The sequence below is a fragment of the Ursus arctos genome, unplaced genomic scaffold (assembly GCF_023065955.2).
Source record: "Ursus arctos isolate Adak ecotype North America unplaced genomic scaffold, UrsArc2.0 scaffold_23, whole genome shotgun sequence".
In the NCBI taxonomy this organism is placed as follows: domain Eukaryota; kingdom Metazoa; phylum Chordata; class Mammalia; order Carnivora; family Ursidae; genus Ursus; species Ursus arctos.
Genome location: NW_026622908.1, coordinates 31577566 through 31605071, shown reverse-complemented (window position 1 = coordinate 31605071; position 27506 = coordinate 31577566). Strand labels below are relative to the sequence as shown.

The 27506-nt window shown below is 54.2% G+C and overlaps 2 protein-coding genes across 31 annotated transcripts in view; one reads left to right on the top strand and one right to left on the bottom strand.

The window, feature by feature from the left end:
• The first annotated feature begins 116 nt into the window (after positions 1-116).
• On the top strand, positions 117-18073 carry ARHGAP1 (Rho GTPase activating protein 1). 2 transcript variants are annotated; one of them, XM_026512004.4, is made up of 13 exons: positions 117-257; positions 3841-4022; positions 4243-4338; positions 10253-10340; positions 13462-13593; positions 13963-14049; positions 14255-14353; positions 14695-14802; positions 14885-14961; positions 15204-15281; positions 15737-15865; positions 16046-16149; positions 16282-18073. In XM_026512004.4, the coding sequence occupies exons 2-13, from the start codon at positions 3890-3892 to the stop codon at positions 16468-16470; spliced, it is 1320 nt and encodes a 439-aa protein (XP_026367789.1). In that variant the 5' UTR covers positions 117-257; positions 3841-3889; the 3' UTR covers positions 16471-18073. The 2 variants fall into 2 exon arrangements, with proteins under 2 accessions (XP_026367789.1, XP_057173193.1); XM_057317210.1 differs by lacking the exon at positions 117-257 and adding an exon at positions 495-506.
• Positions 18074-20450: 2377 nt separating this feature from the next.
• The window catches only part of ATG13 (autophagy related 13), a 50869-nt gene continuing 43813 nt past the window's right edge, over positions 20451-27506 (bottom strand). For all 29 annotated transcript variants that reach the window (XM_048216984.2, XM_044388987.3, XM_048216980.2 and 26 more), the window contains 5 exons: positions 26988-27102; positions 26293-26370; positions 25973-26089; positions 25298-25426; positions 20451-22785 (listed from right to left, as the gene is read on the bottom strand). In XM_048216984.2, coding sequence (XP_048072941.1) covers positions 22708-22785; positions 25298-25426; positions 25973-26089; positions 26293-26370; positions 26988-27102 — 517 coding nt within the window. In that variant the 3' untranslated portion in view covers positions 20451-22707. The remainder of the gene's footprint in view (positions 22786-25297; positions 25427-25972; positions 26090-26292; positions 26371-26987; positions 27103-27506) is intronic.

Below are 27506 nucleotides of genomic sequence, written 5' to 3'. Positions count from 1 at the left end.
TTTGGGAGGGACGGGTCGGACACTTATGCTGTCCTCCCTCCCTCCCCCGCCCGCGCTTAGGCCGGCACGTGCAGGAAGTGGGCGGAGATCCTGGAAAGCCATATTTGGACCGGGCAGCGGACCGGAAGTGGGTTGGAGGTGTGGCGGAAGTGGTTGGAGAGCGAGGAGCCCGGGAGGAGGCGGTTCCCGTTCCACCGCGGAGCCGGATGTTTGCCGAGCTTTGACAGGCGTGGCAGAGGGAGCAGTGCCCGACCACGGTGAGCTGCAGGGCGCGGGGTCCTCCTGGGTGGTGGGGGGAGAAAAGGAAGGGACTAGACAAGTCACCGGAAGGGACAGGGTCCCGAGGGGGATGATCCGAGCGGATCCGAGGATGGGAGCAGGAGTGGGATGGGGCCTAGGAGCCTGGCTTTCCCATTGCAGGGATTCAGCCCCACTCCCAGGTCTGCAGTGACGGGACTTCGTCTCCTTCTCTGCTTTCCTCCTGCACCTCCCAGGGCAGAGTCCAGGTCAGATCGCAGTCATCGAGCAAGCCCGTGGGAAGGGGAAGTCTCTTTGATCCGATCTGGTGAAGCTCTAAGAACAAGAAATTGGGGGGAAGTATTCCAGCCTGCCACTAACTAGGCCACGCTTTCATCTGTATTTCTTAATCTCTGAAATGGGATAATTACACCCAGTACGGGTTTTGTAAACCATGAAGCTCTGGACAAACGCACTTGTAGTTGAAAGCCTTGCTGTTGTATCGTGGGATTTGCATTTTCGCAATTCTGGGGCCCCAACTAGGAGGGCAATCCCGGTGCCAGAGAATATGATTTCAACTTGTTATCTCAGCTCTTCATGAACATTAGGGGAGAGACTTTACTTTGTCTTCTTATGGGCCCTCTCTGAGCCTTCAGAATTACACGAATGACAGTCATTTAGAGAAGTGTTGAAGGATTGACCTGCATCAAAAGAGCACCTTATACAGACATAGGTTAAAATCTTGACTCTGCTATATGACCTACCTAAACAATTTGCTTATTTTTTTCTAGTCCTCACTTTCCTCAAAGAGTAAAATGGCTTAGTAGTATAAACCTCACTGGTGCTGTTGTGAAGTTAAAAGGTAATTTGTCTACTTTATGGTGCTGTATAGGCCCTCAACAAATACTGGTTCCCTTCTCCATTTAGGAGATGACTTCATTCATTCAGTCATTCAACAAATGACAGCATCTGTGTGCTGAATAGGTCAGGGATTCTTAAATGGATCCTCAGAGGGCCTGTGAACGCCTTAAAATTGCATAGATTTCATACATGTGCTGATTTTTCTTAGGGAACAACCCACAAATTTCATCAGAATTTCAGAGAAGTCCAGAGGTTAAAACCTCTGCCTAAAATGATTCTCAAATATTTTTGTATAAGTAGGTGTTTTACCTACGGAGAAGGGAAATACTAATCTCAAAGTAAGGAATATTTTGCATAGAGCGGAACAGGGTTTGTAGGTGACTCGAGTCTTAGGCGGCCAGGATACTTCATTTCCACCACTTTATATTAGAATTTCCCTGAGCCAGCTTCCCTCACCTTCCTCACTAAGGGGTAGCTAAACTTCAGGGCTCACAGAGGGAAGCAGCTGTGGGTTGGACGCCAGTCTGGCTGGGAGGTGGAAACAACTGTGATCAGTTTTGCTGGAAAAGGAGGTTATGGAATGGGGGAGGGGTCAGTTCTGGAAGAACGGACAAAATAGTGGCCGAATTACTGGAGAAGAGGTGGAGTTCAAGTTCAGCTCCCCTTTAGAGGGTGTCCCTCTCCTTCCCTCACATACTTCACCTCGCAGCTGTTCCTTCTAATCCTGTCGTTCACATTAGTGCACGTATTTTAGAATACTGGAGAGTTATGTTTCTGGGAGGAGCCTGTGCTTCTATAGATAAGGAAATTTAAGTCTAGTTAGGAAAAAGACTTGGCCAGCATCTTTGCAACTCACTGGCTCGAGCAGGACTATAATCCAGTTCTCCATATACCTCATCCCATGTCTTTTTCATTGCATCAGGCACCTACTATGTGCAGAAAGACTGCTTGGGGTAGCTGTGGCAGGGCTAATGGGAAGTTGGTGCCTGGGCAGTGACAGAAGAGAAGGCACGAAGAGAAGGCTCGGGCCTAACAGGTTCCTGTGAGCTGAGTTCTGTCCCTGTTACCCAGTGGAGTCCCCTTTTGGGGAATACTCGCAGCCATCTGGCTGAATGGGGGAAGGAGGCTGTAGATGAATCAGGAGTGGATTCCTCAAGACCTAGGGTTGCCTGCGTTGGAGGCTTGAAGGGGAAGGGGTGAGGTAGGGTGTGGGGCACAGCAGCACTCACTGGGAGAAGTGCATTCCCAAATAAGAGACAGTCATCTTTCTCTGTCCTCATGGAAGGGAATTATATTTTGGTGGTATGCAGCGGGAGTAGCAGATAAGGGTATAAGATAAGGGTAGCAGACAAGAGGCCAGAGGAAAGGAAGAGAAAGGTTTTTTGGTTTTTGGGTTTTGTTTTACGGCCATTAGGCTCTTTGGCTGCTTGGCTTTGGCTCAGGAGCTTGGAATGACTTTTGCCACTGAATCAGCGTGGTTTCCCTGGTAACAGGGTGGTTGTTGCTAGGCACAGGGAGCCGGTTTACCATCCAGAGTCCTCAGCTGTGAGGTGACGTATGCCGGAGGTTGTCATGTTGCCTCAGAGCCCAGAGGTGTTCAGGGTCTGGATCCTGGTTGGCAGTTCTCCCCTCCCTGGTCTTGTCTGTACTCTTTATCTGTCCTGCTGATTCTCCTCCCCATGCCTGGTCTTGTCTGTACTCTTTATCTGTCCTGCTGATTCTCTGACCATATATGTCATTTTTGGACTCCAGGAATGTAGTGGGCTTAGAGCAGCCTCTTCCCTGGGGCTGGACTGAGTGGATTGAATCCCCTCCCTGACGCACACGGTGAGTTTGGGACGCCAGGGGGATTGGCTTCACACAGCCACATCCTTACTGCCGGCCGCAGCCCTGAGCAAACCCAGCTTCGGAGTCAGCTCCTCTCCCTCTCAGTTGGCTGTAGCTGTGGGTCTGGTTTTCACCTCCTGTCACTCAGCTCTCTGGATGCCCTGGGCTTCCCCCTTTCCCGTCTGTGCTGTCCAGTCCTTGGGGCAGTGTGTTGACCTGTCCCACCTTGGAACTACATCAGGAACTCCCTGCGGATTAGAGTGGGCTTGGGGGCCCCCAGGAAGCTGCAGATTGCCTGCTATGATTGGCAGGCAGATTCCATCCCCTACTTCTTGCTCCTGGCCTGGGGCAAACCCAGCAGGGCACCCTGACCATGGCCTTTTTTCTGGGACCCTGTGGTCTCTGGCCGTCTCCTCTTCCCTAGGCCAAAAGTGAGAGGCGGAGTAGCCAGGGCCACAGTTAATCTTTTCACGAATGGGCTTTGGAACATCCCTGTACACCTTAGATGCTTGCAGCATCTCTCCTTTGTAACTGGGGGGCCTGGGAAGCTTCTGTGCATCTGTGCTCTGTGACCCCTGAGGAGAGGGGCGTGGCCTTCTACCCTCTGCAGCTGGGCCTTCTTAACTGTACCAGATGGGCAGTGGGCAGCACAGGGCCTGGCACGGCTCGTCCCTCGCCAGCTGGAGGACCTGAGGGCAGGCACTGAGCTGCGCCATCCTCTGCCCCAGCTGCCTTTCCTGGCAACACGCCTAAACTGTGGAGAACCCAGGGCGACATGGAGCTCTTGGCAAGGATGCGAAGTGTTGAGGAACAGAAACAGGGGAGGTTGGGGGAGGAACGAGTGAGAGCAGGAGGGCTTGCTGTAGCAGTTACAAGGGAAAAGAGGGTGTCCCTGACTTGCCACCCCCACCCCAGGTTTCTCTTCAGGTTCTGTGGAGTGAAGCTCTGGGGGACAGGCCCGGTCATGGACCCGCTTTCAGAGTTGCAGGATGACCTGACCTTGGAGGACACCAGCCAGGCTCTGAACCAGCTGAAGCTAGCCTCCATTGATGAGAAGAACTGGCCCTCGGATGAAATGCCCGACTTTCCCAAGTCAGGTGGGTGCTTCCGGATCTTGGGTGGCCCTGCGTGCCTTAGAAGGGGAGACTCCCTTCCTGTTGAAGGGAGACCCCAGGAGAGCAAGAGGAGGGCAAGCAGTCCAGCCCCAGGGTGAGGCTGGGGGCACAAGTCCTACTGGGGGGAGGACCAAAGAACACGAGTCTCGGGGAGAACACTGCCAGCCCCCAGGTAATCCCCTGACTTTGCGGTGTTCCTCAGATGACTCCAAAAGCAGCTCCCCGGAACCTGTTACACACCTGAAGTGGGATGACCCTTACTACGACATCGCCCGACACCAGATTGTGGAGGTGGCAGGTGAGCACACCCAGCCCTGCACCTCTTACCTCCCGCTCTGCCCTCCCGGCGTGAGGAAGCCTGCCCCTCATGCCGCAGGGCCAGGGACTGGGGGAGGGGTGGGGAGCCGCCCTGTTGTCTTACCCCTGACCCTGGGGCTCCTGAGCACGTGTACCATTTTTTAAAATCACAGACTTGATTGCGATGGCCACTTGGTCTCTTCACCGGCAACCACATCTGATCTCTGACCCCGTTGTCTCTGTTGGCTGATGGTGTGTGGGAGGCCGTGTGGCTTAGTGACTTTGAAACCAGAAAGCAGTTTGATTTCCAACTCTGCTCTCTGAACTCATTTCTTGCTCACAAGGTCGCTGAGAGGATTATAGTAGCGAATGTCTGTAAGGGCCTAGCTAAGAGCCAGAACGCACTTGGTCCCGAATAAGTGGCCATTAACCTCCCTTCCCTTTGCCCTGATGTCACCTTTTCCACCCCATCAGTTACTGGGGACCAGGGAGGTAGGTACCCGCTCCTTTTGGGGGAAACCCTACTTCCAAGGAAGTCTGGAATGACAGAGCCTCCTTCCAGAAGTTAGGGGCCCCAGGACCCTCTGGAGCGTCAGGTTTCTGGTAGATGCGCTACCATGCTGAGAGTGGGTATGGAGCCCCCCTTGGGTCTTGGCCTCAGTGAGCTCCCACTTTCTTGTTCGTAACACAGGACCCAGAGCAGGGGAGGTAGCAAGGATGTTGGTGACCGATTTCTGCCCTTAGAGTTCTACTACTACTAGAAGAGGAAATAGAGTGGTAGGATTCTTTGTCTTCTCCGTGATGGTTGGTCTGTCCTCACTGGTGTTGATGGCATGGCCCTGCTCTGAGGCACTGGGGTGAGCAAAGGAGGCCCATGGCCCTGGAGCCCAGTGGTGCTGGCTAAGGAGGCCCTGGAGGCATCTGGCCATGGGGAAGCCACAGGGAGCTTTATCTCTCCTGAATGCCGGGCTCAGAGAGGGATGGGGCAGTTGAAAGAGTTGCCCCCATTGTCAGAGGTGTTTCCATGGTGTTTGTGTTCCCGGTGCCTGCCCTGGTCTAAGGCAGAGGCCTTGGCTGTGGCTTCTTTCACCCCTGCAGAGGCAAGGTTGTGAGTTCTTTCCTGGCCTCATCCTCACCTGAGCGCAGGAGAGTCACCCAAAGGTTCAGAACTTTCTTCCCTCACTTCCAGAAATGGACCTGATTGGGACTTGGGGGTGGGTATCTGATGTGATGTAACTGTGCTCCTGACCTGTGTGGCCAAGACCCAAGGCGGAGCAGGGGGGACTCGCCCCCACCCTGGCACTGGGTGACCCCTTTCCCCACTGCAAACAGAGCTGCAACATGTTTCTGTTTCCCCAGGGTGTGATGAGCCTGAGGGGGCCCAGCCAGGTAGGTGTGTTCCTGGCTCTATGTGCTTGGCCTCTGGGCTGTGGATCAAGAAGGGCTGTTGGTGGAGGCCAAGTGGGGCCAGCTTAATTGCAGCCCCACTCCAGGGAGCTGGGAGCTGGTGGTACCTGGGAGCCGGAACTAGGATAGGGTTTACGGGAGGTTTGACAAGATGGTGCTGTGTGGGGACACATCCAGAGCCCAAAGGGAAAGGGGCTCCTGGGGACGGAGGGGCCGTGTCCCGTGGAGGAGGGGGCGGGGGGCTGGCTGGGAGCAACGGCCTGGCATTTAGTGCTGCCTCAGGGCCCCTCTGGTGGGGGTGTCGCCATGGCTGTGCCTCTCCGACTGCTGAGAAGAGTTTGGATTGGCGCCACTGGAGCAGGCGTCTTTTGACGGGACCGTGGTGATGTCCTTCCTGGGAGGCCAGTTTCCCGGCATCAGAAACTGGAGAAAGAGCCCATGTGGGAACGGAGGATGGGGATGGGGTTGATGTCCCCAGCTCCTTTGCAGCCCTGTGTTCTCCGTGCTGGTGGTAGCTGTCATGCTCCACAGTCAAATTTGACTCCGTTCGAGTGGGTTCTTTCCAGTGGTGTGCTGGTGAACGTTTAACAGTTCGCTCCGGAAAGGGGAAAAACAAGGCTATTATTTATTTGTAGCATTTGTAATTTCTGCCACAGCAGATTTCAAGCACCAGCATGATGTCAACTGGCTGCAGTATTCCTGACCAGTTAACAGTTTCTCAAACGCGTGAGCCGGCCCCAGCCCAGTGCCCCAGCCCCCACCTCCCATCCCCTGGGCCGGCTCGGCAGGTTGTGGGCGGGTGGCGGCTGGTCTGGCGGTTCCCAGAATGCCTGCTGGAGGACTGCACGTTGCTGATTAACACCCAGGCCACCCTGCGAGTGTTCCTGATTGGTATCCGGGGAATGCAGAGGCTCCCTTCTCAGGCGGCTTGCTCTTTTCCTGGTGCTTTCCACAAATGCCGCATCTTCTCAGCAAGCCCTCGCCCCCAGTGCCCTGGAGACACCAGTGCACCCAGCTCCTCTCCTTTTTGGCTCCAGGGCAGAAGTCTCCTCTCTTCTGAGGTCAGGAGGGAAGTTTCCAGCCTTCTCACACTTGCTTCGTGTAGCAATAGTTGCCCTGTCTGCTGGCAAATGCCAAGCCACCCAAGAACTTGAGCAGCGGGACTCCACTCCAGGGAGGGGAGGACAGCAACTAGGCCCTGGGGTCACCTGCATCTCGTTCCTTGCTTGTCTGAGAGTCTTGCCATCCAGCCCCTCACCAATCCCCCATTATGCCCCCATCCCCGTTCAACATAATCCACCAGGCATTTTTAAGCCCCATAGTCAGCATGGAGGATTCAGTGAAGAAAAACACACATTACTTCCTTCAGGGAGCAGACAGTCCAGGGAAGGGGTTCTTCGAACTGGTCAGAGTCCTCTTTGAGGGTATGCGCGATCTGGACCGCTTCTCCTAGGGTTTATGTCTATGTGTTTGTGGTATTCTTCATTTATCATCGTGGCCTTGACGGAGCCCTGGTTGAGAATGCAAAGTTTCCCATTTATGAGGTGTTGAGGCCAGCTGAGTGATGGTGCTCCGGGCCCCTGGCCCCTCACCTCAATTGCTTGCTTAACCAGTCACTAGCTCTTTAAATTCCAGAGCCCTGTGAGCTCAGACTTCCTGTCTTGCTTAAGCCTTCAAACCTGCCAGCCAGTGAGGGCTGCCTCCACGTTGCGGGGAGGATGAAAAGAATCTTTTGGAATGCCCCATGCTCCTCCCTGCATTTTCTCCTACATTCTGGGTCTTTCCTCTGCTTAGAGGGGAGTAGGCAGATGTCCCTCCCCTCACAGGCTCATGGCAGAAGGCCCAGGGGTTTCCGAGGTTCCAGATTATACATGAAGCTGGCTTGGCTAAACTGACCCTTTGTCCTTACTCCGCCAGTCTGCTCCTTCACCTGTCAGAGCCTATGGGAGGAGATCAGAACAGGCCTGAGAGCCACCTCCCTCTGCTGGAGGGAACCCAGTGCCTCAGGATCTAGGTGAGGGTGTGACAGAAAGCAGGTGGCATCTGGTCCTTCAAAATAGACTTGCTGCTGGATGAAGCTGCACTTTCTCGGGCCGGCTTGCAGAGGGTTCTCTGCTCATAAGTCGGGAGAACCTCTGTCCCAGGCTTTGGGAAACTGTCTAAAGCAGTCTCATAACCTAGATGTCATCGTGAGCAAACCCTGAAATAGAACCAGGCATGCTATGTAATGCCGACCGATGACTGTGCAGGCTTCCAACGTTTCTTGAATACCTGCCACATGCTGGGCTGTGGCCCAGCATTAGAGTTTCAAAGATGGATGAGACACAATTCCTGCTCACAAGCCAGTAGAGGGGACAGGCACATAAACAGTTCTACAGAAGAGTCAGAGTGTCACGACAGAGATGGGTGATAGTTCAAACTGGGAGCCCTGAAAAGGGGCAGCTAACGTATCTGGGGGAAGGAGGAGAGGACACAGGCTTCTGGGAGGAGATCACGCCTGGAACGAGTCTTAAGGATTCCAAGGAGTTATCCTGGAGGAGGGTTGCAGAATTGTCTTGAGAAGTTCTGTCTGGCAAGAGAAACAGCAGAGGCCCAAAGCTGTGTGGTGTGGACTGGGTTGCAAGCATGTCTGTGTCTGAAGTGTGCATGGTGGGAGCCTGGAGAGTCCTGTGAGTCATTCCAAAGAACATTTACAGGGTGGGGGGCCCAGGTTGTTTATCTGGGGTGGAGTTCAGGAGGAAAGGACGATTCAAGGCAGGAGAGTTGGGGGCAGGTAGGTGTTCATAATTCTCCAAGGCTAGAAGTTGGCGCAGTTTAGGATGGAAGAACAGAGCCTCTCTCTAGGCTGAGGGGGTGTTTTGGGTGGAGATGGGATGGTTGGAGGGGCTGATCTAGAGGTTGGACATGGTAGACTGCTGGCAGTGAGGTGCTAAATCAGGCCAAAGCACCGAGCCGTGTGCCAGCAGGGCCTAGGGCCATGCTGCCCACGTTCCAGAAGCCTCCTTCAGCCCCTCTAATGAGTCTTGCCCCAGCCCTGCAGAAAAGGGTCAGAGCCTTGGCAACCACTTTGAAAAAGTACTGACTCCTGGGTTAGGTCACTGACCAAGAAGAAGCATCAAGACCATGGTTTACTAAATATGGAGAAGGACACTCAGCAAGGCATTGGGGTGGTCCTTAATCCTCAGAGGTAGGTGGAGGACAGACTCCATGCATTTCATGGGTTGTATAAGTATTTTCATTTGTCTCTGAAGCAGTGGGGATTAGGCAGGTGTGGTTTGGTGCCGCTGGAGAGGCTGAAGGTAAAGATGTAGGGAGGGTTCCTGGGACGCGGGGGAGTGGGGACCGGGCCTTCTTCTCCTGGAGTTTTGTTTGGCGTCCCTGATCTGTGCCAACCCTGGAAGAACATCTCACCTTGGAGGGCAGTAAGCTCCCCGGCTTCTTGACAAAGCCAAATGGTCAGACCATCAAATAGTGACCAGTTTTGGACGAACACCCCTGAGTGATTACAGCCAAACAAGCATTTCCCCAAAGCATTACAAACTCCTCTGAACTCCATGTTCTTTAGAATATCCTTAATGAGAAAGGATATGGTTTTTAGAAATGTCCAGAAGTCAGTCAGAGCCAAGTGTGGTTAATGATCCTGGTAATAAAGTCGGAAAGTGCTGCTAGTGGTCAAAAACAAGACCTGACCACTAAGCACTCACTCTCATGTCCTCCGTGGCCTTGGACTTGCCCAGAAGGCAGCTTCAAGGAGTTTTCCAAGTACACGTTGCTCAGAGGGGGTGCTTCTGGAATGAGCATGGGCTTTAAGAGGATTATTCAGCAAGGTAACAATTGCTTTGGTGGGTGTGACTTTCCATTTTTTTTTTAGTTAACCATTTTAAAATGTATAATCGGCGCTATTTGGGACATTCACAGTGGGGTGCAGCCACTTCTATCTGGCCGCACAATTTCATCCATGCCCATGCCAGATTGCATAACCATCACCAGCCAATCCCTGATCTCCCCTCTTCCCAGCAACTGGCAACCACTACTGTGCTGTCTGTGTGGATTCACATACTCCAGATAACTCCTGTAAATGGAGTCATACAGTTCGTAGCCTTTGGGGTCTGGCTCCTTTCATTCCATCGTGTTCTCAAGGTCTGTTCACAATGTAGCGTGGATCAGTACTTCATTCCTTTTTATGGCCAATATCCCACTGCATGAACATACCACATTTTCTTTATCCATTCATGCATTGATGGCATGTGGGTGTTTCGCCAGGTGTGCCTTTTTACAAAGTCACGTTATTTTTTTAGACCCCAGCTCAGTACCCCGAGAGCAACCTGGCCTTCTTTCTTCAGTGACACACACTTGAGTGCAGACAGCTGCCTGGAGGTGGCTCTGCATCAGCCGCCCTGGCCCCTGTACTACGTGGCACAGGCCTCCAGGCCTGGCACCCCTCGGTTCCTCGCCCCACTTCTCTCCGTCGATCTTCCACTCACCACTCTATCTTTCTCCACACCTAGGAGATGATAAGTATGGGCGGAAGATCATTGTGTTTAGTGCCTGCCGAATGCCCCCGAGCCACCAGCTGGACCACAGCAAACTCCTGGGGTGAGTACCCATGGGGAAGGTGGTGGGACTGGCGCCCAGACCCCCCCCCCCAATTGCCTGATGCCGTTCTCCTTCCTGTCCCTTCCAGCCCAGAGGTACCAAGCCACCTCCCTCCACGCCTCCCCTCCCCTCCCAGGAGAGCTGTTTTTTTTACATTTGGGGGAGAGCACCGGGCTAGGAGTCGGACCTGGTCTCTAGTCCGGGAAACTGCAACCTTGGCAGGTGTCTTCATTTCTTTAAGCCACTTTTCCTTCACCGAGGGCATCAGAATGCAGCCCTCCTTCCTCATAGGACGGAGACTCTGTACACAAGCACACTCAAGTAAAATACCGTCCGCGTGTGAGCACTGCTGGTAATGATGCGTTGCTTCTGCTGTCCTTACAGTTCATCATTTGCAGCAATAATTAGTGTTATTTTGTGCCAAATTTGGTCCCAATGGCCTCTTTACCTGTCTGGGTTCTGTTAGCAAAAACATGTACTAGCTGTGGTTGGTCTAGAAATCTGATGCCAGTCCCAAAGCTGATTGAAAGCAGGAGTTTGACAAACCTGTTTTTTGTTTTTTTTTTTTAAGATTTTATTTATTTCAGAGAGAGAGAGAGAGCTGGGGTTGGGGGAGGAGCAGAGGGAGAAGGATAAGCAGACTCTGTGCCGAGCGCAGAGCCCGACCTGGGGCTCGATCTCATGACCTGAGCTGAAACCAAGAGTCAGGACACTTAACCGACTGCGCCATCCAGGCGCCCCTGACAGATGCTGTTCTGATAAGCGTTCGTTACTGAGCCACCAGCGGGTCCCCGGCCCTCGCAGGACCTCCATGGCGGCAGAGCCATGATGAACTTCTCCTAAGGCGCCTTCGTGCGGGTCCAGTTAGCACCTTGCACTTCTTTCCTGATCTCTTTAAAGCGACTGCACTGCCCATACCAGCTCTTCGGGATCCGGAATGGTTGTGTGTGTGTGTAGGGGGTGGGGAGGGGTCAGGGACAGGCCAAGTGTGTGGCCGCAGAAGGGGAAGGGCCTGAGTGCAGAGTCCGCAGTCCTGGTGAGCCAGGCCTGAGGCTCTCTGGCCTTGTGGGAGTTTTTTCTCAGGCTTTTGAAGCCCTTCTCCTATCTTCCCTCAGCCAGGCAGGCAGAGCCTTGTTGAGACCCATCATGCGGCACAGCGTGGAACAGGCCAGGGAGCTCAGCGGGAGGGTAGCTGAGTCACACACCCTACCCTTTGGTTTCACACGGCAACTGAGTTGGCAGGTGACAGACTCCTGGCCAGATAATAGTCTGAGTGGGAGGAAGTCAGAGGAAGGAGATGGGAAAGCACCCAGTTTTCAGGAGAGTTTGCTGAGTGAGTCCCCACCACTCGGGGCCTTCCTCTGACTTCTGGAAGCCGTCCGCCATCCATCCTGTCCGTCTTCCATCCCTTCCTGGCGGGGTCTCCCTGCCCCCACCCGGCCTGAGGGGCAGTGCTTCCCATGGGGATCAGTCCTATTATCGCTGCTTTGGCCTTTCTGGCTGCCCAGCCACCTGGGAAGGGGGGGGAGTTGAAAGAGAAAGTGCCTGAAGCTTGGATTCAGAAGCCCAGTTCAGCTTCACTGTGCCTCTTACTAGCTGTGTGTTTGGGGGCAGGTCTCTTCTGAACCCTATAAAAATAAGAATTGTGCCCACCTCACAGGGTTGTTGTGGGCATCAGGTGAGATAATACACGAAGTGCCATCTATACATTTGTACAATATTACAGATTTCGAGGATTTAGAAAAATGTAAGTAGCTGTAAAGAAAAAATACAGACAGTGATAAACAAAATCTCCCATGAACCTGCCATCCAGAGAGAAAAACTGTTAATACTTTCGTGTATTCACCTATTTTTTTCTATAATTTACACAGATCTTTGTATAGTCACCTCTGTATCTCACATCACGTTAACTTCTGAGCACTAAACACACTTCAAAGACATCTTCTAAAAACATGTTATTGGCGTACGTGTGTACGGAAGAGTGTATTGTGAGACTACTCGATGAATTTTCAGAAACGGAATACGCCCATCCACACCCACAGACCTCCCTTTGTTCTTCTAGCCGCTTCCCCAAAGGGTAACCACTCTCCTGACACCTCACCTCACAAATTGCTTCTGCCTGCAGAGACATCCTGTGAGGCCTTCTATTTATAGATGGCCTGTAATTTATTTAACCAATTCCCTGTTTGGGGACAGTTAGCTTGCTGCTCAGAAAAAAGTTTTTTTCCACTGTAAACCAGGCTGCAATGAACAGCCTTCTACAAAAATGCTTCTGTTCATTTCTGATTGTTTCTTTAGGATAACTTCCTGGGTATATTTTCACAGGGTCAAAGAGTATGAACATTTTTTAGCTTCTGATAAACATCACTTTATTGCCCTCCAAAAGGTCATAACGTCCAGCAAAAGATGAGTGTATTGTCACTACAGTTTTTACTACTTTATAGTTGCAGAATGCCATCTTTAATGTGACAGCTCTTTGCAAGCTGCAAAGTGCTCAGGGCGTACAAGGGCTAAACGACCGTGTAGCAGGATGGGCTGGAATCACAGTAAAAATCCAGCATTAGACACTTCACATGCCTGCCTGTGTGGTCAGCAGGGTGAAGTTAGGTCATCTCCAGGCTCCACCGCAAGCTGTGTGCCTCTGAATAAGCACTTCACCTCTCTGAGCCACACTGCCCTCATGTGTGAGAAGGGGATCATCTCAGCCCCAGCTGTTACAAGGAAGGCATGAGATAATGTATACAGAGTGCTTGGCAGACACTAAAAGCTAAATATTGGTGAATGGTGACTGTCGTCACCGTGATCGACTTGGGGCAGCCCCGCAGGGAGTGTTACTCCCATTTTTCTGCAGGTATGCGAGAGGGCCTCAGTTCAGGTCCTGGTCTCCTGGTTTCTAGCCAGGGCGGCTGTTCGCATTCTTCGTCCTCCACCCAGCCCAGCCATGACCCTGAACCTCCTCCCCGCTGTGGAATGGGTGATGATGCAGCCAGAGCAGGCAGTGCCCGAGAGAGGCTCGTGGGAAGGCAGAGGAGAGAGGCAGGAGACCCTTGGGGTGCCGGGTCATGTCTCCGGGGGCGCCTCCTGAATCGAAGATCGGCCTGAGTGGGCTTTGTTCTGGTAGGTACCTGAAGCACACACTGGACCAGTACGTGGAGAGCGACTACACGCTGCTGTACCTGCACCACGGCCTGACCAGCGACAACAAGCCCTCCCTCAGCTGGCTCCGCGATGCCTACCGCGAGTTTGACCGCAAGTGGGTCCAGGGGCCTGGGGGCAGGTGGCTGTGGAGCCCGCAGCTCTGCCAGGTTCTGGGCTGCCCTCTGCTTGCTCGGAAGCTTGGGGGTGGGGGGAGGCAGGGCCCCCCTCACCCCGGGTAAAAGCAAATAATCTGAAGTTGGAACATTCTGGGCTTAAATCCCAGTCTCTGTATTTCCTCCCTCTGTGACCTTTCTTGGTACTTCACCTCTCTGAGTCTCTGCTTCCTAATCTGTAAAATGGGACTGCCACGGCACTTCGCTCTCAGGCTTTCCCTGAGGACACAAATCAGAAAATGGACTCAGAGAACCTAGCTCTGTGCCTCTCCCACCACACCGGCTGCTGAGTTCCTGTTGTCTCTCTGCAGGTACAAGAAGAATATTAAGGCCCTGTACATCGTGCACCCCACCATGTTCATCAAGACCCTGCTCATCCTCTTTAAGCCCATCATCAGGTGAACGGGTTGGTGGGGAGGACAGCGGCCTCCCCAGGCTTCACTTTGAACTCTGAACCAGATACCTGAGGAGGCCAAGCACTCTGGGGACAGGCCATTGAGGGGCTCAGCCATTGTCTGATCTTGGGCGGCTGCTGAGGGGATGGTGGCAGCCTGCCGAAATGGGCCCACCCATGCCTACCCGTGCCCTTTATTCTGCCGGTAGCTTCAAGTTCGGGCAGAAGATCTTCTATGTGAATTACCTGAGCGAGCTGAGCGAGCACGTGAAGCTGGAGCAACTGGGGATCCCTCGCCAAGTGCTCAAGTGAGGCGGGGGCAGGGGCAGTGTGTGCCCGTCAGGCTTGCAAGGGGGGACGTGCCAGCCAAGGGGAGAGGGAGCCTCGAGAACCCCCGGATGAGCAGGGGAAGTGAAGGTAGTGGTGAAGAGCCCGAGCACGGGGGTGAAGAGCCCGAGCACGGGGCCGGAGAGCACAGGTTCGGATCCCGCCTCTGTCGCTTAAAGAGGTCGTGTGTAGAGCAGGGCTGCCAGGAGGCCCGAATGAAGTGACCACGTGCAGCAGCACAGGGAGTGCCTGACAGACAGGGGTTGCCAGGGTGACTATAAAGTCAGGTTGGCGGCCTGACCCTCCCATCTGCCTCCCCAAGGTATGACGACTTCCTCAAATCCACACAGAAGAGCCCTGCCACGGCCCCTAAGCCCATGCCACCACGGCCCCCTCTGCCCAACCAGCAGTTTGGGGTCTCGCTGCAGCAGTGAGTATGGGAGAGGTGGGCAGGCCTGGTGTGTGAGGGCTCCGGAGGGCGGCAGGCCCTGCTCACTGCCCGTTCCCAACAGCCTCCAGGAGAAGAACCCAGAGCAGGAGCCCGTTCCGCTTGTGCTTCGGGAGACCATAGCCTACCTGCAGGCCTACGGTGAGTGCCAAGGCTGCTCACTGGCCACAGGGCTTCCGGGATCTGCCCCTTCCCCTTCAGCCCCGACCCCAGGCCCCTCCTCAGCCCGGTCTCCCAGCTCCCCTCAGGAAGCTGCCAGGCAGGGCTGAGAGCCCCACGTGCATCAGCGTCCACACCGACCCTTCGTGGAGCCCCGAGACCAAGCGGGTCCAGGCATCTATAGGCCCCAGAGCCGAGACTCACCAGGCCCCACTGTTTCCCAGCTCTCACCACTGAGGGGATTTTCCGGAGGTCAGCCAACACCCAAGTCGTACGGGAAGTACAGCAGAAGTACAACATGGGTGAGTGGTTTGGGGGGTGTGCCCAGGCCCGCAGGGTCAGTACAGATCCTGGGGGCGGGAAGGGGAGGATAGGGGCATGTATGTGACTGCGAGGGGGCTTCTTTTCCTTCTGCTCCCCTGTAAACAAGGACCCCACATTCCATTCCCATCAGAGGTTCTGTGGCATTTGGTTTGATTGCATGGGTCCCGCTCCTGCCTGGCTGTCCCAGGCCTGTGGCCTCATCAGTCAGGTGCATTCAGAGACGAGGAATCACTGTAGTGTGTGCTGGGGGGCCCCATCCTACCCGGTCCCCTCATCACAGAGCAAGAAGGGAAGGCCTGTGTGAGAGGAGGCTCCACGGGAGGAGGGGGCTTATGCAGTGGCTGTGGGTAGTGGGGTCTGCTTGGCCTCCAGGACTCTAGATGGGCTGTCAGCCTCTAGGCTAGGCCCAGCTTGTCTCCACCCCCTCCCCCAGGGCTACCAGTGGACTTCGACCAGTACAATGATTTGCACCTGCCCGCGGTCATCCTCAAGACCTTCCTCCGGGAGCTTCCTGAGCCCCTGCTCACCTTTGACCTCTACCCCCACGTTGTGGGCTTCCTCAGTGAGTGCCCCTTTCTTCCCTCCCCAGCTCTGTGCTTTGTGTGCTGGGTTGGGGTCAGGGCTGGACTCAGAGCAGGCAGGTTTGGCCTGTCCTCCAAGGAAAGTCTGGGTGGGGTCTCCCCTCTGGCCTCATGTTGGCCCAGCCCTGGACTGCTGTGACCTGGGCCCTGGTTCCTTGCAGACATTGATGAGAGCCAGAGAGTGGAGGCGACGCTGCAGGTGCTCCGGACGCTGCCTGAGGAGAACTACCAGGTGCTTCGTTTCCTCATTGCCTTCCTGGTGCAGGTGAGACCGGGGCCTCAGCCTCTGCTGTTCACCTGGAGGAGTGCGGGAGGAGGAGCTGCCACTGCTGCCACTCCCAGGGATGGGAAGCAGGGTCTGTGGCTTCCTGCTGTAGCCCCCTGATTCCCTCCACAGATTTCTGCCCAATGTGACCAGAACAAGATGACCAACACTAACCTGGCTGTTGTCTTCGGCCCTAACCTACTGTGGGCCAAGGATGCTGCCATCACCCTCAAGGCCATTAATCCCATCAACACATTCACCAAGTTCCTTCTGGATCACCAAGGGGAGTTGTTCCCCAGCCCTGACTCCAGAGGGCTCTGAGCCCTGCCCTGCTGCCCCTTCTCGGAGAGCCCCAACTGGGACTCTTCCTCCCGGCTTCAGCCTTCTAGGAGCTTGGCGCCTATGAGGAAGGGCCCATGAGGCCCTGGGAGCTGGAAGCTGGGGCCAACCAACCGGGCAGCTCTTCCTCCCCTTCTGTCCAGCCCACCTCGCCAGCTCTGGAGGCCTCGCTGTAACCACGAAACATTTTTTTCGCCTTATACTTCTCACTGCCTCCTTGGATCCCTGGCTCTTTGCCAGGCTCTGCAGAGCTGGCCTTGGCTCTTCCAGCAGGAAAGACTGACCCCAGCAACTGCTTCCCCACTTTCTCCTGCCTCTCTTTTCCTGGCAACTGCAGATGCCTAAATCACTGCCAGCTGGGCTGGTAGCTGGGGCTGGTCCTCCCCTTCCTGGCTGCTGGGGAATAAGCAGCCGAGCTGAGCTGGCTTGGGCCTGCCCTACCACGGCACCTCCCTGCCTGGGCGAAGGTCTGTGTGCGAGCACCTGCTCTTGTCCTCCCCTCTAAAGCGTCAGCCTTGCGTGTTGACACGGCTAAGGACTGGCAAGGCCAGAGTCTGCTTCCTACTTCTGCCTCCTTCTCTTCCACACATCCTGGGTCAGCCCTTCTCAAGTGATACTGCCCCCAGGATGTTCCAGCCCCCTGGTTCTGCCAGGACTGGCAGCTTGGATGATAGGGCTGAGTCCCAGCATCCATTTGAAACAGACACTCCATTCCTACCCAAAAGCCTGCTGTGTCTGGTTGGGCCAGTGACAAGCAGTCTCAGCCCCCCATGCCTTGCCGCCCCTCCCTTCCCACTCACACAGATCCTCAGCCTAACCACTTATGGACAGGTCTGTGGTGGTGCCACACTGGTCCCTGCTGTGGCCAGAAGTGACTCGATGCCTCAGGATCTGTGGCTTCTTCCTCCAGCTAGTGACTCCTGGAGGGTCTGAGCAGAGACCTTGCTAATTAAGTCAACCCCTGCCTGGGGAGTTCTAGCAATGTCGGGCCCCAGGGCCCTGTCGTCTTTCAGAAAACCTGGACCCCGATGATTGGTACTTCTGATTCCAACTGTGTTCCTTAGAATTACATGCCTTCCTGGTGAACCCTGGGGACCCCACTTCCTGCAGCCTCGTCCCCTGGCAGCAGAGGGAAGTACCTGCATGGTGGCCCTGCCCCCCAGCCTTGGCCAGAGCCTGTACTGTGGGGGCCCTCACTGACCAGACCAGCCCCATCTGCGTGGTGGGTGTGGCCTGAGTCCTGACCTCACCGGGCTCTCTCCCCAGGATGCTAGCATGTCAGGACTCCCGGGGGCCTGGAGTGGCCGCTGGTTCCATGTTGGTCCCTGCATCTCTGGCCCAAGCCGGGCTTCTGCTTTCTGCCCTCCTTTGTGTATCAGGCATTGCGCACAGCCCCATTTACTGGGGAGCCTCGGAGATCTCTTGGGTCTTTTCTCCTGTCCCCCATCCCACTGGTCTGTACCTGGGGGGAGGGGGAGAGTACTGTGAATCAAGTGTTCACATTCACACTTAATGACTTCCTGGGCACCAATCATGTATTTCACCTTTGCACTTTTTGTATTTCAATAAAAAAGGAGATGGAAAACTGCCCACCTGGGTGTTAGGAAGCACGCCTGGAGGCTCAGAACGGGCGGGAAGTGTCTGGTTGTGGAGGCCAAGCAGGTGGGGCCTCAGGAAGTCCCCTCCCCAGTCCATCTGGCCCCGTCCTTCCATGTCTCGTTCCCTTGGGAGTGGGTGGGAAGCTGGCTTTCTGACGTTGTCCAGGCTTGTGTGAATGGTGACACCGCCACCCCACCCCCACGTTGTATGTGTGCAGCATCCCAATGGGCCACCAAGGGCGGTATCCCATGACCACGGCCTCTTCTGGCCCTGAACGGAGGATACTGTGGCGACAGCAGCATAGGCTTGAGTCCTGGTGCTATCACAACCTCCACCAGCTCCACTTGGTGACAGCCATATTGTCAGTCCACCTGAGATGGGGTCTTCATTTCTCTGAGGCTCCAAAGTGACACACACAGGACGTAACAGTGAGGGCCCAGTGGCGACCAGAATGACCGCGGTTGCACAGAGGAATGAGGAGATGGTCCCAAGCTTGTGTAGCAGCTAGGATTGGAAGCCTCCTGTGACCATTCACTTCTCCCCACCCTCCCCTCAGCCTGAGCGCCTTGGCTATTTCTACCTGCCACCCAGTCCCACCGAGGCTAGGAGAGCCAGTTTTCCTTCCCTCTCTTGAGTAGGTTTTGCTGTGCTTTAAAGATTAAGACGGTAAAATTTAAGTCATGTATTTTACCACAATTTAGAGACAAGTTTGTCACTGGGAGGGCAGGTCAGAATTTCACTTGACACAGTGGTCAAGGTCAAGTTGCACCTGTCTGCTGCCTGCCTGTTGATTGCAATCAGGTGATGGTGGCCTGGGTTGGCCCTGTTCTTTTTTTTCCTCCCTGCTCTCTCCCGCCAGGGGAGCCAGGCCAGAGCTGCAGGATCGAGCAGCGGTGTGAAGCCGGTGGTGACAAACACAGGCCCTGAGCTGCAGGGAGCCAGTCCTGTGGCACAAGTGGCCCTCACCCTGCTGGCCCCGGCAGAAGGCCCCAGCAGCCCCTCACTGGCTCTGCTCCGCTCTAACCTGGGTGACTGATTACAACAGAGGAGCAGTATCCCAGGGAAACTCTGAGAGGGAGCAGACCAGGAAAGCTGTTTACTCGGGTTGGGCTCCTGGCAGGGCCTCTGTGGAGTGACTCAAAAGCCAGTTTACCCCTGCCTTGGCAACAGCAGGTCTCTGGGGGCCAAGTGTCGGGAGATGCTTTAAAGGGGCAGGACACCACTGTGAGATGCGGGGCAAGTGAACACTTTGTTTTTGGGGGATCCCAGCTGAAGGTGAAGACACAAGGGACAGTCTCTTCACCATTTCTGACTCGGGTTGGGTGACTGTCCCAACTGGCTGCCCGGTCAGTTATCATGGCCATTGTCAGGTATACTTAACAAGCTAGGGCTCCCAGGGCCCACAAGTGCAGCAGTGGGCAGCCTCCTCCTTTTCAGCCCTAGCTTTGGGCTGAATCTAGAACTTTCTCACCGTTTTCTGCCCTGGCTTCAGCCTGAAGTGTGGGCAGGGAGGCAACCGCAGTTGCCCGTCTGCCAGGCAGTTAGTCCCTTACCTCTAGAACCACCTCTGCCTCTGGGACACCCCACCTCCCACTCCTGAGGCCCAGGTGGGCACAAGTTAGGATGCAGGAGCTAGCTTCACCACGGCTGAGAGGCTTGCCACAGAAGCCCCCAGGGGGCCAGGCAGGAATAATCCCCACGGGCTCTTCTGCTCGTCTTAGTGACTCCTCAGGGAGCACCCCAGGGCCTGGCTAGAGCTGTCTGGCAGATCAGGGCAGCTAAACACGCTTGACGGGCCCTTGACTTCCCGATACTTCACTCAGCCCCTTCCCCTCTGTCGGGTTTGCTCAGCCACAACTCCTTACCCTAGATTAGCAAACAGACACCGGCACCTGAGAGGCCCGCATTCCCTGTCCGCTCCTGCTGGAAACATGGCAGAACCCTGGCAGCAGTTTCTCCTGCCGAGCCAAAGGCTTCTGCCTCCAGGCTCAGTGGGCGGTGGTGCTGCACAGGGGGTAAAAACAGCTGATGACGATGGCCTACGTCTAAGGGAGTTTTTACTACGTGTGTTGACTTCACGCACAGTATCTCCTGACTATTCACATACACTCCCGAGATGGGAACGGTACAGCCGAGGAAAATGAGGCTCTAAGTTTTCTGACCAACCCAAGGTGGCACAGCTGCTAGGCGGCTGAGCCCGAAGACTCAAAACAGCCTGCCTGATTCCAAAGCCACATTCTGCACTTCACACCCACTGCTCTTCCTTCCACAGGGCGGGGGCGCTGTCAGTTACCAGGGCCTGCACAGAAGTGAGAGCGCACGCGCACGTTAGCATTTTAGATAACTGGCAGGACAGGAGGCTGTAAAGTACAGAAAAAATTTATTGGAAATCTCTCGAATACATTTTAAAGTATAGCTCAGTATTTCCAAACAAGGTGGGCTGGAGGAGGGGGAGGGACTCCGCCACCTGGAGATGGGTGACGGGTCCCAGCCCTGTCCTGGGGGGTGCTGCAGGCGTCAGTCTAGGGCTCATCCCTGTCAGTGTTCCGGGCCAAGGGGCAAGGGCCAGCCTTGACAGTTGCTCTGCTCCTCCCAGGCTCAGCTCAGGGCTCAGCCTCCCTGGCCTCTCACTGATTGAGTCCTAAAGGAAAGGCTGCTGCCTGCAAAGGCCAACAATCAGGAGTCAAAGAGGACACTGGCTAACAGGCCTTTCCGTGCTCGGCCTCAGAAGGACAGCGGCTGAGATACTGTGGCAGGATGTGGGGGCAGGGGTGATCGATAGTTTACCAGGGCTTCACCCTTCTCAGCCCTGGGGCCTGGGGGGTCAATCTGGATTGGTTTAGCGGGCTATGGGTATACTCTGGCCCACATAGGGCCAGCTGGACACCACTGCTGGGAATATTTCTTTGTGGCAGCAGAACACATGCAACAACAAGGGCAGGGCTCAGTCTACCTGAGACAGCCTCAGAGCCCACTCCAGCCCTCAGAGTTCAGCCTGATAGGTGGGAACAGTGTCACATGCACTTACTAACAAGCAAATTGAAGACCACCTGCTCCACTGCAGAACAGCTGCCGCCAATGAATAGCCCAGGTGGGCCAGGAGAAACGGGGCAGGGCTTGTTTCCCTTGGCCAGGACTACAGGTTAGGCTGAGGGAGGGACAGATGGTAGGTGGGTGAGATTAGGGATTAACTCAAGTAACAATACCTAAATGGTTAAGTCAATCATATGCCTAGCTCTGGTTTCTCAACAAGGAACAAATTCAGCTAGTAAACCTCAGGGCGGGGTGCAGACCCTGGGATTAAAGAAAGGTGGTGGCCAGGCCCAGGTGGAAAGAGGAAAAGGACCATAACCTAGCCCTGAGAAACAGGAACAAGTCCCCCCAGAAGGAGGGGCCCCTCTGGCCTTCCCTGGGCCACAGTGGGGCACATACAATGCATTCTATGTCAACTCTGGAGAGTTGTACACAGAGTTGTACGAATTCAGCACCCAAGACTTCCTGGGCTGCCAGAATGGAGTCAGTTACTCTGCAGAAGCTGGGAGAGATTCAAGGCTCTCACCAGGAAGATGTAGGAGTCTACAGTAAAGCCTGTCGTCAGTTTAAGTGCAGCGATTCTGGGAGGTTCCGCTGCCCTCAGCCAGCCCTATTCTTGGATCCCACCTTATATGGGAAGGAAGATCCTCAGAGCAGCAACCCAGAACCTAAGGAAGCCCTACTCCAGGAAGAGGCCCTCCACCTTCCCCAAGTGAAAACATCTAACCTCAAACATAGTTTCTCTATAAAATATCTGATTTCTCTGAAAGTAATAAATATTTATCGTGTTTTATAACCAAGGAGCAGCAACAGGGGGAGGAAGGAGAGAAAAAGAACCTTTGCTGTGACTCCCAATGAAAGAATCCTGGAGACCCAGGATTCTGTTTCCATGAAGCTGAGGTGCTGAGCACAGACAGCCACCAGGGCTGCTCAGACCCTCTGCTGAGAGATGGGCTGGCACAACCCGTAAGGGCGGGAATGGCTGACTCTGCAGTTCTCGCCAGTTTGGGCAGGAGGCCTGTCGTATTGCCAAAAGTATAGGCACAGGGGCAGAGAGAGGGGAGAGAGGAAGAAGACATCAAACCAAAGGGGACAAAAAAAGAGCCTGAAGGAGCCCTTCCTTCTTCCTCCCAGTTCTGTCTCCTTCCTCTTTCTGCCTCCACGCCAGGCTCTGGGCCGCCAGCTGGAATGTCAAGTGCTTGATGGTAACGGCAGGCCAGCAAGGGGCCAGCTGCAGGGCAGACCCAGGGCAGGGCGCCGGCAGGAGGAATGGGATGACAGCCATTGTGAAGCAGCTGCTGATGGGCGGTGTAAGCAGATGGCCCTGCCAAGGGCCCTTTTGTTATAAAGGGTCTTCCAATCTCCAAGGCCAGGGGGATGAGTCCTCTCAAATGCTATCACCGGGCTTGACTGCTGCCATGGAGTCTCCAGGAGGTGTGAGAACAGGGACTTCCAGGTCCCCATGGGGGAAACCAGCCTCTCCTCCACCTGGAGCAAGATGAGGGATGGGAGCAGCTGATGAGTGGGAGGTGCTGTCTCCTGGGGCCACAGAAAGGGGATGCTGCTGGTACCCAAGGACACCAACTTTTACTGCAGGGTTTCTACAAAGGCATCAAATTCTCGGACATTCTTCTCGTGCACAGCCAGCTTCTCTGGTAGTGAGTCCTGTACCAGGAGGGGAGAGAAGAGCTGCTTATTCAGGTAGAGTCCTGAAGAGGTAGCTAGCATGGGCAACCCCCCCCCCCCCCCGCCGTCCTGGCTGGAGAAGGGAGCACAGCACTGAGCTCAGAGCAGCAGTGCTGGCTGGAAGAGCAGGAGATGCAGGGCAGTGGGGCAGGCACCGCACAGAGGGCTTGTGTCCAGCAGGTTGTGTGGGGGCCTGGGGGCTCGGTAGAACAGCCGAGGGAATCCAAGTGGGCCACACACTTAACGAGCTAGAAAAGGAACGTGCCAATAACAGAATGACACAAAGAAGTTACCTTTGGCACAGATCAGACTGACCCAGGAATGAAACAGTAGGCTTAGCACGCTACGGATTAAGAGAAGTTTACGAGAATTCTTCATGATCTGTGCTGGGCAGCAGAATCCCTTGGGGGCACAGGCACAAGGCCGTCCCAGCCACGCTCCCAAGCCAGTCTGACTCAGCAGGTCTGTGGTGAGGCCTAAGAATTAGTATCTTTCCACCAGCTGAGGAAGGGGCGCGTTAGAAAGTTGAAAGTAAACAATAAGAGAAGAAAACAGAACATGAAGAGGTAAGTTTAACTGCCCTCGAGTAATCAGCTATTAATAAAAATCTGACCCTAATCAGGTGCTCTGTCTCCACTGCTGAATGAATGTGCCTCTGCAGAGATTTCCTGACTGGCATGACGTGCTGGGGAGAGGTGGGCCCTGTCCCGCCCCAGAACTGGCAGGTGGGCCAGATGCACTGGGAGCACCAGGGCAGCTGCAGGAGGCAGGGGCGACTGGCCACTCCTGGCTGCAGAGTCATTCTTAGAGCCTTTGCAGTCTAGTTTCTTCCAAGCACGTTTCCAGCCAGAAGCCAGGGAGCAGTGGCTAAAAGCCTAAAATCAGAAGACAGACTCCCTGGGATCAAAGCTGTGTGTTGGCAGCTCAGTGTGACCAGCAGCAAGTTATCTGTTTATGGTGCCGGTTTGCTCATCTGTAAACTGGGATAGTGAGAGAAGCTACCTCTTAGGATTGTTGAAAATTCACATAAAGCACTTAGAAAAATGCTTGGCACCTAGAAAGCCTTGATAAATGTTAATAATAATGCCACTGTTATAGTAATTACTGAGCATGTTTTTCTGTTTCGAGCAAATCAAGGGCAGATATTCCAAGAGTCCTAGTAAAGCCATTCCTCTAATGTTGATACAGGTGACATCCCACCTCAGGCAGAGGGACCTGACACCTTGTGGTGTTAGAGTAAGCAGCTAGTTAGGTTTTAACAGGATGCCTGGAGGCCAGCAGAGGGGGAGTAAGGGACAGCTAAGGGGGAGTAAGGGACAGCTATGGGAAAGTTAGAGGCCTGTCCTGGCCGGCCACACTCCAGAAACAGGGCCACAAGAAGCCAGATCAAACCAGACAGTCCGGGGGCGCCTGGGTGGCTCAGTCGTTAAGCGTCTGCCTTCGGCTCAGGTCATGATCCCAGGGTCCTGGGATCAAGCCCCGCTTTAGGCTCCCTGCTCAGCAGGAAGCCTGCTTCTCCCTCTCCCACTCCCCCTGCTTGTGTTCCCTCTCTCACTGTCTCTGTCAAATAAATAAAATCTTAAAAAAAACCCAAAAAAACCAAACCAGACAGGCCCAAGACAAAGAAGGCCCAAGACCCTGACCAAGTGAGGGAGAAAAGGCGTGAAAACCTACTCCCAAAGAAATCCTCTTTCCAAACAGTAACTATTCCCACCCTAGTTAACAACAGTCAATGAGACAGAGACCCAAACCCTGGGGTATACAGCTCCCCAACCTCACCCTCTCTCGAGTGTACTCTCAACAGAGTAAACTCTTCACCTGCACCGCTCAACCACGGCGTCTGGCCCATCTTTGAATTCTTTTCTGACGACAAGACTAAGAGCCTCTGGTGACATCTGGGGACAGGCTGGGTGGAGGCATAGGGCACCCGGAGTTTATAGCCGTGCAGCATGGTGCTCTGCCCTTTGGACACAGGAAATATACTAAGCAGAGATGCAGAGATTACAGTCAGTATCAGGACATCTGGCTAAACTCGAGAACTGTTGGTGGAATCAAGAATGAGCTCTCCGAGGAAAGAGCAAGAACGCCAATACTCAGGACCTCGCATTTCTTCTGCCCTGTACCACTGGCGTCTGCCTGACAAGCTGAACAGCTGAATGCAAGAGCTACTGGAGCAGCTTGGCTTTGTGGCAGCAGCAAGCAGAAGACCTGAGAACCGCAGGGATGGGAAATAATGGTGAGCGTGGACAGAAGGGGAGGAAGTCAATGCAAGCAACTTCGAGATAGTGACTGCCAGGCACAATGCAACCTCAAGTGTGATCAACAGAAGATAAGGATCTAAAGTGTCTCTTTCCTGTTAGAGAGAAGATGGGAGGTGTGGGAGCGGGGAGAGTAACACGAAGAAATTTCTAGGCCTTTGGAGCAGGAATGACCATTAGAAGAGGATAGGAGGTTGCAGCATGAGGTCTGGCGGGGGAAGGGGTTTCCATACCAAGTCCTCAGCCATGGACTGTGCCCCGATATCTATGGAGAGGCTGCTCAGCTGAGGGGGATTCTGAAATTCACGATAGAAGGTCCCCAGGTCCATTGGAAGAATGTCGTCTTTAGAAAAAGCCGGTTTCTTCAAAAACAAGACAGACTCAGTTTAGCTTGCCTTAGATCACAGAGGAAAACAAGGGAAGGAAGCTATGAACAATCCTCTTTCTAGTAATTATCAGAGAAAGGGTTTCTCCAGGTTCATCTTAGGGAGAGGAATCCCTACACCCTTCTCCTCTGGGAAGCTGAACTCTAGCCCTGGTGCAAACCAGGTGCTAAGGTTTATGTTCCCTTCCCTCAAACTCCTTTTCTTAGCAAAGGGCCATCCATTCAGGCAGGAATAGGGCCTAGATGGATACCACTGGCAAATCCTCATTTAGAGTTGAATTTTAACCAAAGACATGGCACAAAATGCCTTCTTGTTCATGGGCCTCCAAATGTGTTCCCAAACAGGGTGTGGGGGCAGGTTGCCCCCATGAACTGCACAGCCAGGTGCCCACCCGTCCCATCCCCTCTTGTCTGTAACCAGCCCATCTGATCCCTGTGAAGGAAGTCCTGTTCAAGTACCCTGGACGCTTCTAGTTTATTTCCCCTATGGCAGCAAAGGTCCAGGAAGGTGATGGCAACTTACGAAGTCAATCATGACAAAGTCATCGTGGGTATTGCCACTGCTGCCCCCACTGGAGCCATCCGAGTGCAGGCTGCCCTGGAGAGGAGATTCAGTCTCTGGGGAGTCCGGAGGATTCACCTGTTTCAGAACAAGGTGGAGGTAGGGGCTGGTTCCATACACTGGTGCAAGCTGCTCTTAATAGAAGATTTGTAAGGGACCCAATGCTGGCTGAAAATCTCTAAGTCCAGGAGCACGGCTAATAGTCTGTGGAGAACAGTGACTCGCCAAGGAAGACAACACACATAGCACCATCTGTCAACTTTAGTCAAAGGGCGACTCACCATGGGATCGGCATCCTCCAGCTCCAAATTCTTGGGAGCAAACATGGCAAAGGGTATGTCCAAACTGGTCAGGGTCACCTGAAGAGACACGGAAATTTCAGAGCCCACCCCAGCCCCAGCTTACAGGCTTCCTCAGAGGCAGCCAGCAGCCTGTCGGGCCAGCAGATTCGCACACCCAGGCTGACCACACTGTCCTCAGGTTCCCATCCTGCTGGAGAAGTCTGACTCTCCCCTGCCTCCCATCACACACCCACAACATAAACAGGGGTAGGGCCCCCCAGGACACTGGGAATCAGCTTTGGAGGCCTGACCCATAGTGACTGGGCAACAACTGCTCTGTGCTGGTAGAGCTGAGGAGGAACTTCTTATTTTGAGTAAGGCTGAGGCCCAGACACTTGAGTGCAAGGTGCCTGTACCAAACAGTGCCTAGTCTCCCTCTGCTATGGGAGGCTTATACCATCAGAGAACAAGAGCTGTGAACTTCTTCTGGAGGGCTGTCACAGGTGACTAACCCTCTTGCCAAAAAATTCATACATACACACACACACACACACACACACACACACACACACACACACACACAATTTTACATGCAATTTCAGGGGTCCCACAGACCCTAGGTGAAAAGCCCTGCCCTTAAGGCCTCACTCTAAAGGCTCAGACATTCTCACAGGTGGCAGTGCCAGAAAAATCACCTGGTTGATGGGCTTGTTGACAAAAGCCCCCACTTTGCGGACGAAGATGGTTTCCAAGACATCGTGGGGGGATGCCCGGCCCTCACTGCTGTTTGATACTGTTTCAGTATCCTCGCTGGAGAAGACAGACAGTGTTGGTACTCATTCTCAAACCACAGCAGAGCCTACATGGTTCCCCACAAACCCACCATTGGTGGGGCTACAGTCCAGGGCAGGAGTGCCCCCCTCCCCACTGACCGACCCACGTGGGAAATGGCAATACGGGGCTTGGCTGCTGCCCCTGTCACTCTGCCTTCAGATCTGACTGCAGAGAACTGCACTTCCAAGAGCAAATAAAAATGAGGCATCTGTGAATGAAATTCAGTGTTACAACTGTGTAAAGCTTACATTCAATTTCATCTGAAATACCATCGATAAGCATCAGGTACCAAGCATGTAGCAATCATACATACCGACAAGCAGTGCTCATAAACGACCATGATTTTAATAGTAATCTATGACCTAGGGAGACTCAAGCTT

Excerpts from the sequence above, each read along its gene's own strand:
- ARHGAP1 (XM_026512004.4), top strand. The coding sequence starts at position 3,890 with ATGGACCCGCTTTCAGAGTTGCAGGATGACCTGACCTTGGAGGACACC. Across the intron at positions 10,341-13,461 it reads GACCACAGCAAACTCCTGGG|GTACCTGAAGCACACACTGG; the intron begins GTGAGTACCCAT and ends TTGTTCTGGTAG. Across the intron at positions 13,594-13,962 it reads TACCGCGAGTTTGACCGCAA|GTACAAGAAGAATATTAAGG; the intron begins GTGGGTCCAGGG and ends GTCTCTCTGCAG.